This window comes from Acanthopagrus latus, chromosome 2, assembly GCF_904848185.1.
Source record: "Acanthopagrus latus isolate v.2019 chromosome 2, fAcaLat1.1, whole genome shotgun sequence".
In the NCBI taxonomy this organism is placed as follows: Eukaryota; Metazoa; Chordata; class Actinopteri; order Spariformes; family Sparidae; genus Acanthopagrus; species Acanthopagrus latus.
The window spans coordinates 25,898,962-25,909,439 of NC_051040.1; the positions used below are offsets into that span (position 1 = coordinate 25,898,962).

The 10,478-nt window shown below is 47.8% G+C and overlaps 1 protein-coding gene across 3 annotated transcripts in view; it reads right to left on the reverse strand.

Annotated features, from left to right (window-relative positions):
* epha4l (eph receptor A4, like) overlaps nucleotides 1-10,039 on the reverse strand; it is a 58,496-nt gene extending 48,457 nt beyond the window's left edge. For all 3 annotated transcript variants that reach the window (XM_037076616.1, XM_037076605.1, XM_037076596.1), the window contains exons 1-3: nucleotides 9,811-10,039; nucleotides 8,107-8,174; nucleotides 5,009-5,672 (exon numbers count right to left, since the gene is read on the reverse strand). In XM_037076616.1, coding sequence (XP_036932511.1) covers nucleotides 5,009-5,672; nucleotides 8,107-8,174; nucleotides 9,811-9,907 — 829 coding nt within the window. In that variant the 5' untranslated portion in view covers nucleotides 9,908-10,039. The remainder of the gene's footprint in view (nucleotides 1-5,008; nucleotides 5,673-8,106; nucleotides 8,175-9,810) is intronic.
* Nucleotides 10,040-10,478: the final 439 nt, after the last annotated feature.

The window sequence follows — 10,478 nt, forward strand, 5'->3', positions numbered from 1 at the left end:
AAAATGAGCTATTAAAACTCAATAGGGGATAAATGAGTTAAAGATGGGTACTTGTGGCAGCACATCCCCACACGGTGCAGTGTGGCTGACACTGTGGGAGCACTACAGCCCATCAGCCCCGGGTCACGCTCAATCGCCGGTGGCTTCCTGCCCCGAACAGGGCACCGCAAGGGGAAAGAGAGATGGGTGATGAGTGTCGAGAACTGCAAAGGGAACAAACACTGAGGCGGGACGGCAGCCCAGGCAGGAAAAAACATTTCAGCACCTCAGTTAATGATGGCTGAATTACCACTCCCCCCCCCCACCACCCGCTCCTTCTCCCCCCCCTCACTGGATGGAGGGGGGGAGAAGGGGACTTTTTCCGTCATGTTAGGAGCGAAAGAAGAAGAACAGCAAAAATGTATATATGTAACAAAGCAATTATTTCAGCAGGAAGAAGAGGGTGGCAGACTACCGCTCATGAGACATTTTGTCCTCTCTTTCTGCATCCGTTGTTCTTTCCTGCTCTCCGTCGGTAATAGATTCCTCGTCTCTATTCAGCAGCACAAAATGAGCCTCTCTGGTGGCACTGAGAGTGATGAGTACATTCACCTCCATTCTGCAGCGCTCTGCTCAGCTTCGAGAGTGTGTCTGTGTGCGCTAACGCGGACTAAAGCTTGTGTGAGTGCGTGTGCTATACATATTTATGAATGTGTCAGCGTACTTGAGAGTATTACTTAACATGGCCTTTTTCACGTGTGTGTGTGTGTGTGCCTGGGGTTTTTGTATGAGCCTGCATGCACGGTTGTACACACGGGTGCGTACATTTACTTATTGGTTAATGTCACCTCAGACATCCTGCCCTGCATGCGTCTGGATTTTCATTATTTAGGTCTGCGTGCAGACTCACACACTTTTGCCTGTGTGCACCTGAATTTGTGTTTGCGGTGACAACGAGGGCCGATGATATTCCGTGCACTGCCTCCCTCCCAACAGTGAAGGTAATCTCATTATTCAGCCCACTTCCTGCTGCTGCCACCAGAGACAGGCTGACGAACACTAACCACCTCGACGGCCGGAGCACAGGGGAGGAAAAAAAAAAAAAAAAGGAGAGCAGGATAAAAAAGACAGTGTGAACGGGTGAAAATTGCGAACAGAAACTTGGCAGAAAAATGTGGGGAGATAAAAGAGACGTATGAAAAGAGAAAGAGGCTCAAGAAGAGCCGTTAAAGCAACAGGAAATTTGAAGAGACAGAGGACATGGACAGAAAAAAGGAAGGAGAAGAAGAAGGCGACGCAAACACTTCATTTCTGTGTGTATTCAGAAGAGAGCAAAGAGGAGGAGGAAAATAGCGAAGGGAGAGGAAGAGCAAGGGGACTGAGTCTGTGTATGTAAAGCCATCAGGGACCAACGGGCTAAATAGAATTATGTGGTGAATTTAGAATGATGCTCCCAAGCGCATATTTAACACTGTCAACAGAGGGAGAGAGAGAAAGGAGGACCCAGATCCAAACACACACAATGAGTGGAGCACAGGAGAGAAACTTCATCCCTAAAACCTCTTAATCCAATATGAATGAGAGACTCCAGCTCAGCAAAGACTGCTGGCAGTAGACAGGGTGGGGGGGGTCTCAGGTGAGAAAAACGCTTCGATCACACACTGACATCGGGATCGGGGTAGCAAGCTGCAATCCACACACACGAAAAGGAGAGGTTTCTGCCAAATGCACAATAACATGATATAAATTAAAAGGGATTTGTAGATGTGCGTGTGTGCGTGCGTGCGTGTTGACTGATGGTGATGATAGGCTGTGGGGTGATGGGTATCAGCTCAACCGTGAACTGGCGTTCTGCAGTGTCAAAAGTGTCTGTCACCTTCACGCATCAACCAAGCTTTATCCTCAATAAACACGCACATGCCAACAACTACAGCTCGAAGGGAAACACACACAACTTGCTGATTTTCCTAAAAAAACACACACCGTTGCTCTGCATGGGCACAGTGGCTGCCAGAGCACACGGTGCTCAAATGTTTCTCCCACTCGACAACCAAAAAAACTGTGAAGGTAATTATCATATCCCCATAATGACATACGTAGCTCTCACTAATCTCTTCCACCCATCCCTCCAACAGTAGGAGCCCCCTCACCAGATGAGGAGCGAGGGGACTCTGACCCCCACCCAACAGTGTGTGAGGGGGGAGGTGGTTAACAGGGAAAGGGATCCCAAATGCAAACAGACAGAGCCCCCTCGTCTCAGATCAGGGGGCCCCTTGGCCCTCAGTGCCCTCTGAGCCCCTCTCGCCTGGGCCCTGGGTGAACACCCTGGCCACCCTTGGCCTACCTCGAGCACAGGCACACACACACACACACACACACACCCGCCACAGCTGTCAAATCCCTGACGTCTTAATCAATCCTGGATCCACAACGCTGTCAGACACGGCAGTAAGATGGATGCAGAAGCGGATGACCCCTGACCTCTGCCAGGGGTGGAGAATACAACTCCTACATGCCCCACCAGCCCCCCCACCTCTACCTCTTTTTCCCCCCCAAACATTGCCAGCCACAGTCGGCTCCACTGCTGCCCCAAACAATGATGGAGGAGAGCCCATTCATCGTGGGCTGGGAACCAGGGGCCAAGGTGCCCTTGTAACCCTGCACGAACACAAGACAAGCACAGACACACGGGGATGCAAACACACACACTTGCACACACACAATTGGGCTTATGTGCACCATAGAAAACCTTTAAAAGAAATGGTTTCAGACCAAATTAAGAACAATGTGTGAGCATAGTTTGATATACCCTCACAAACTTTTTTTTTTCTTAAATATATAGAAGAAATGTTCACACAAACACCTTACTTATGAAATCTCTCCCTTGATATCCACCCTCCCTCCCCCAAAACCGGCTCCTGTAGGAGTCCCTTGGTCAACATGGTCACAGAGAGGAGCCCTTCTCCCGTAGATCATGTCACATTGGAGAATATTAACTAGCTAATCAGTGCAATTGAAGATTGGCGATGGCCAGCACCTTTTAACCCTTTAGTCACTGGAGCTGACCCACACTGTCACCACAGTATCCAACACAGCATCCAACACAAGGCATGCTCTCCTGTTCCCAATTCAAACTGAATTGTTAAGAAACTCCTCAAAGAGTGTATTAAAGCTAAAAGGGAACGGTGTGGACGTACTGGCACTGTGAAGTTAAACAAACTCCGGCAGATGCAGTGATATGTCAACTAAATGGATATATTGGCTTAAAAAGCAGTCCTGCCAGCTCACAGGCTGGCAGACACTACCAGACTGCATTAGTCATATAAAATCAAGCTTTCCAAATCCTTTGTTGCCTTCTTTGGAGAGTAACAGCTATTTATCTGAACTGAAATTAAAGAGGAGAGATAAGGAGTATATTTCAATGGTGCAGGGAAATGAGAGACATGATACACAGTATGAGATCAGGGTTCTCATTCTGATTCGAAATAAGAGAGATTATTACAGTAAATAGCATGATAGAAAGCCAGTCCAGGGGAGATTTACCTAAAGTCTCTAACTAACTACATTCTGGTCGCCTTCCCTCAACCCTCCGTCTCTCTCTGCTTCTTTGAAGCCAACCCTGGGGACAGAAACCTGGCCGGAGCCATCTGAACCCAGCGGCAGGGGAGATGGGCAACATTCCAAGAGAATTCTTACAGCTCAGATGATACTTTGTTGCACAAATACACAAGCAAATACACACATAACCCCATCTGTGGCTACTTGTGCCCCCTTGCCTCCCCACCCCCTAACAGCCAGTGGCACCCCTAAATAACCAGTACCGCTTGTCATGCAATTAGTCCTTCAAGATAAAGGCTCCCTCATAAATTAGGAGAGGTGTAGTGGTCCGTCCCCCTGTTAATCACCCGTGCCCACCCTCTGACCCCTCACTGCTGTGGCTCACTGCTTTTTGTATGTGACGGTGGTGGGTGGCTGGTGGGGTACACCAATAAACCATCGTGACAGAATTGGCATCCGCTTGTCTGGCCGGCTGACAACTGCGCTTTGGCTTGGCAAAACGCTGCATGTGATCAACAAAGTAGCTGCTGAATACAGCTAGATGCTGTCCACAATTCACTGCTGCGTACCATAAACTAAAATCTACCCAGTGTAATGACAGAAGCAAGTCGAATTAGGGTAGAGTCCATCAAAAACACCATTTATCGCAAGAGCATGAGCGCATCTATTGGCGTGGTTTTTCTACATAGGCTATCTAGGCAGTGTTTTGAATTCACCAACATGCTGAAGGTTCTATAACACTCCTGATTTAAAAAAAAAAAAAAAAAAACGTGGAAGGCAGCGCTCTGCACTGACCTTAAAACCTCATCAAACAGTCTGATATAGGATCACAGTGAGCTGAGACGAGAATAATCGTCTACGAAGGTCTATTCCCCCCTACCAAATAGCACTATTTCAACCCATCTCACAGCTGTGTGTTTTCACTCCTCTGATACCTGCTTGGAATGATAAACTCTTTTTCCTCTCCTTCCCTTCCTCTAAAGCTGTCTATCTCTTGTTCCCTTCTTCGGGCTCTACTGGGAATAAGAGAAAGTGCAGGTGGGGGTGAAAGACACAGCAGCGGAGCAAACCAGTTGGAGCCCTACCCTCCTCTCCCAGTGTCACCAATTCTCCTGGGATGCATCCCATTGCACAACACCTCCCAGTGGGCCTGCTAATTACTCCATTTACAATCATCATCACTTCTATCACCCAAGCAGGCACTGGAACGAAGACGACGGTGAGTAGGAGAGGGAGGAGAAAGAAACATATCCAGCAGAGTGTGAGGTGAGGCGGGTGAATCGAGAGAGGAGAGGGAAAAACAAAGAGAACAAAACATGGGGGATAAAGACAAAGAGACAGAGCAAGAGGACAGGGAGAAATCGAAAAAGGTGAGATACCGAGGCTGGCCAGGTTTGAAGGGAAAGAGTGGCTTATAAATATAGAAACAGTCAGCCCCCAAGAAAGGGAAAAAAAAAAGTCAGTCCTTTACCTTGACATTCTGCATTGCGCTCCTCGTATCCAGGGTTACACAGGCAATTCCCAATTGGCACCAGCCACTCTCCGTCAGCCCCGCAGTACATCTTAGGAACCTCCTTCTCCTCCGAATTATCCACACATGAGCCACGAACCTCCACTAGCGAGGAGGTATCGGCTCCAGTGATGGTGTCGGGAAACTGGGCCAAGTTGCGCACCGCTAAAGGACATTTCTTGTAGAAGACCCTGACGGACACAAGCGCAATGCATGCCCCAACATCCTGGAAGGCCAAATAGAAGCCCTTACGGGTCAAGGCGCCCACATCCCGGACCTCTGTGTTCAGCTTCATGATGCGATCGCCGATGTCCACCTGTGTGAAGCTCTCGTCTGCGGCAATGGTATCAATCTTGCCGAACTGGTTTTCGCGGATGTAGCGCTCCTTGTCGTTGTTGGACTCGTAGTAGTAAAGATTGAAGGTTTCCTTGCAGGTTCCCATGACCCCGGGGAGGCTGTTGCAGTCTCGGAGGGTGAACTTGATCTCTATGTAGACGCGCTGGGCACCGCCTCGGGGGATCCAGTCAGTACGGAGCCAGTTGTTCTGGTTTGGCTCCATGACGTTACACACCTGGTACGTCCGGATGGGAATGTTCTTTTCATCCATAATGCTCACTTCCTCCCACTGGGGAAAGGACACAACATCAATAACGTTACAAGGATAAAACCTCCGAGTGGCAATCTGCGAAAGAATTCTCTCTACGTTGAATTCCAAACCATAGATAAAGAACAGCAGAAAGATTGCTAACATTGTCAGGCACACGTGTTAAAGGTTAACAACTTCAGAGAAATACCAGCCAAATGCTCTGCTACTTAAAACTGCCTGTGTAAGTTCCACACATGACTGAGAGCCGAAGCCAAAACGGAGAGATACTGTGCAAAGGAGCATGCGAGAAAGATTAGTCAATATTTGAGTCTCGGCAGAGCAATTAATTGATGGCTAAACTTAATGCATATTTTATGAATGGCACCTAATAGACTTGTTAGTTCCTAATATAGAATCATAAAGATATTAATATTCATGGCTTCTCCTCGAGTGCGAGAAAGGAAATTTGTAATTAGTTCTATGCCTCAGTAATGCCTACAGTTCAATTACTTGGGGAATGGTATACAAAATCCTCTTCACACACACACACACACACACACACACACACACACACACTGAGAGACCTGTATCTTGCAAGAAAAAAAAAAAACAGGGGATTGTGTGAATGCAAAAACTAAAGGTCTCTGAATCGAAGCTAACGATCTAATGTGTGCCTGCTTTACATCAGCATACATAATGGAGACTGCGAGGCAGGGGCACACATGTTCACTGCTGTTGTTAGTACGAGCTCGCAGGAGAGAGGGGGAGACACCGACGCGGGGCACACGGATTACGTTATCCAGCACGGCCTGGCTTATTTTTGCCGGGAGGGAATGTTTGTTTTACTTATGATAAAGTTCCCCTCTCCACAGATCACTGTTGAGCAAATACGAGCATGTCTTGAGAGGCTCAAAGCGGTGGGTTCCCCTTAGTTTTTCACCGTGTGTTTTAAAAAGAGTCTTTGACTGAGCCGGGCTGTAAACAAGAGCAGACAGGCCTTTGGCTGCCTAGCTTCAAACATTTAGAAAACGGTGGGAAAAAAAAAGATAGACTAGGACAGAGGAAGACATGGGTTATGCTGCAGATTTGATTTGACGCCTTATCATATACAATCTGGTTTTAAAGCCTTATATCCCCAGAGGAGGTCGGGATAATGCTAAACACGGCTGCGGCTGTATGATTTGAGAAAATGTCTTTCATTCCCTGCTGTTCCATTCCACTCAGCTCGCTTCCCTCAGCCCCCCTTTTGTTGTGGAAATCAAGCGGCGCTGAGATAAGGCCTCACCTTTCCCCGATAGCAGGGAAGAGGGAGAATAAGTCCAATTGGTCGTAATGAGAGGGTGAATGCAGGCTTGCTGAGGCTGCCAGGACCCTGTCAATCACGTGTTTTGTGATAAAATGGTGGCGAGGAGGACCTGAAGCGGCCAAGTTCATTGAGAAAGGCTGTAACGACTGCACGAGGTGAAATTCTGTTCGCCCGGGTTCCTGTTCATTAGCTGGGCGTGATCCTTGCTCATTTGTGTTAATTTTCATAAAACACTAAAAGGCTCACTTGTGCATTTCTATCAGTATAGCAGATAGAAGAATACCTTCTGAATGAGAGGTCTGTTTAACGTGGAGAAATATTCATTTAAGTAAGTTTGAGCCATTTCTACATGATCACATTCAGACTGGGTTAAGGCTACCACCTGATGCCCGTGACACACGGTGGCCACTGTGGGCCCAGCTGCCGCCCCTATTCTTCCTCTTATCACAGCCGCAGTAGATTTCCCAATTAGACTGAGGGACCACGCACTCGGTCGACCCTGTCCCCCCTTGTTTTATAGCAAGATCTAGTCGTCCTGCGGCAAGAGCTGAACCCCACTGCACTTTCCCCCTTATTCATCCATTCCAGAGGACCCTCTCTCAGCTGCCAAGTTCCTCTCTCTCCCTCTCTTCGACTCAATGGTGGAAAGGGATATAAAGTTTCTCCACAAAGACCGATTCAATTCACCGTCTATTCAGGAAACCTGACGCCCGCTGCAGTATCGGCCCCTGCATCTGACCATTACAGAGTGGTTAGAGAGAAGGGAAGCGAGGAGAAAGGGGAGCAGGGGCAGGGGTTGAGGGGGGTGCCTATAGACCGATGCTTCTCAAAGTGGATTCCGGGGACCCCATGGGGCCCTGGAGGGAGTTCCAGAGGGTCTCCGTGCAACATTCAAATGCACCCGTGTTTTAGTGTAAGACACTGGAAATGAAGGCTCGAGCCTCACCCTGAGCTTAATATCCCTACAGTGCAGACAGCTGCACAATAAATCATCTACAAAGATATTCCCATAAAAGGGCTCACCAGGACAGGATCTTATCAAAGAGGGCTGTGTATCTATTTGGCGGTCCACTCCAGAGCTCCTGCCAATAATGGATATTATCTCTCCATTTTTGCTCAATAGGGGACCATGCGTCCCAACAAGGGACACTTCTTTGCAGTACTTACCCCTCCTTCTGTCGGGTTGGCGACCCATCCCAGCTCCCCCTGTACGGATCTGGAGTCCAATAACGTGACTGGAAAACAAGAAGAGGAGACGTGAGCATGTAGTCTCCGTCCGTCCATACAACATCGGCATTGGCATGTATAATCCACTTAGGTCGAACACACTGAGGAAGAAAATGTGTCTTCCCAACACCCCCCAAAAAAACAGTTTTAATGAATTATTGTGACAGTAGAAAAATATCCTCATGATGAAAAACGGGGGCCAACGGGTCTTACATTATGATAAACTCCTGATTGTTTTGTTGTGCGTGTTTCCCGAAGTCTTTTTGATTGATTTTCGTTAAGAACGAGGTTTTCTACACATGACAAATGTATCCCCCCCCCGCCTTAGAATATTTATTTATTTATTTATTTATTTATTTATTTATTTATTTATTTATTTTGTTCGTTTTGCTCAGCATCGGCTTTACGCATGTTTGATATAATCTGAATCTATTAGAGATCCGTCTGAAGGAACTTGGTGGCTGAGGAAACAAAACGCATTTTAAATGTCCACAGCAGACAGACAGACGGACAGACAGGCTGTAATACGAAAGATTTTCTCCGGAAAAACTCAAATAAGTTACCTGGAGAGTCAATTATTTAAAAAGTATGCTCGGCTGAATTAAATGGCACAGAGCTGTCTCTATTTTTAGAGTTGTTTTTCATTCGTGCGATTAAAAAGAAAAGAAAAAAAAACGCTTATTCAGCTCACTATCAATTAATAAATACGCCAGTTATGCACGTCTGCGCTATGAATTGTTAATAACAATATAGACTGATCCACTTTAAATGCTGAATATTTGTTTGATATTTAACTTCAGTCCGCGATGCATCACAGCTTTTCTCCACCGAACAGGGCAGAAACTGTCATCAGACTGCGAGAGACAGACTGGGTCCATCTGATCGGGTTGTTTTAAATAAAATAAAGTTAGTGTCGATAGTGTTTGCGTTGGAAAGTAGACTATAACCTGCATCGGGCCTAACATTTTGAAACTGGATACGGTGCGCCCCGGGACGCTGCGCACGGACCTCCAGCCCCGAAAGCGTCTTGTTTTGTGAAGGGCAACCCGTGGCTCCGAACATGTTGCAGGTTACTGTTTGCTCGCTTCAGTGTGTAATTTCACTTTTCGCATGTATTTTTTTTGTTCCTGTCAATCTTATATATCACCTTCCACCAAACCACACAGGGACAGCGGAGGCGATCACTGCGAACAGTTCTGAAATTGATAAAGAGCTGCTGGCTGGTCAGATTTGCGAGTTTCCCCACTGACTCGCAAATGCACTGCAGCCCTGTTCTACAGGACGTGTCCGTTTGTGCAGAAGCAGAAATCGACTGTCTTTTGGGCTGAGATCTGCGTGACCTTCTCCCCTAACAAGAGAGATCAGCACGTATCGGGGCTACAAGTATTCCTGTTCGTAGGCTCTCGGCAGCGGGCGCGATCCAAGCCCGAGCCGGAGAGCAAAACAGCCAATGCGCATTTGGACCGGCGCTTCTCAGTCCAGTTCGGTTCTCGCAAAAAAAAAAAAAACCCCGCAAAAGTCGCTAACTCCGCGCACTCGCAACAAGGGGCCACGAAGTGAGGCTCCGCTGCGCAAACACACACAGACACGGAGCGGGGATGAAGTCAGAAGTCCACGGCAGTTATTTTCTCCCGACAACCTTACCTTCATTTGGGGGGTATATCCGTGACGGCGAAACAAGTGAAGAAATCCCCAAAACAAGAAAATTGGCCGTGAACAAAATCCCTGCCATGAGTGCCATTTGTGTCGTTGTTCCGTTTTTCTCTCCTCTTTTTCTTTCGTTGCTCTTCTCCCAGGTCCTGCTCTCGCTCTCTCTCTCTCTCTCTCTCTCGCTCGCTCACACTCACTCACTCCCTCTCTCTCTCTCTCTCTCTCTCTCTCTCTCTCTCTCTCTCTCCCAGTGGAATATGGATTTGAAGCGGACAGGGGAGAGAGATGCATCGAGCGCACCACAGCCAGGAGGCGGGTCTACTCTGTGCGCTCTGACGCGGACCCCGTCAATCCATATAGGAAACGTGGTGGAGGGAGGGACGAGGGGGGGCGGCAAATAATCATTTACTACCCCCCCCCCCCGCACACCACCAGACAACGCAACTCTCTCAGTTATCAGTGGACTCTATCGTCGGAGACCCGACGAGTTAGTGAAAGTGTGATGTGGCATTTCCCTACGACATGCTGCCGTGCGGGTCCAGAGGTGATACGAAACTCACCACGAGTCTTTTCAGTCAGCGACTGACATTACAGAAAATAAACTGCGGGGGAAATAATCTGTTAGTCAACAGTGAAAATGAACGGGACGTGTGTGTGTGTGT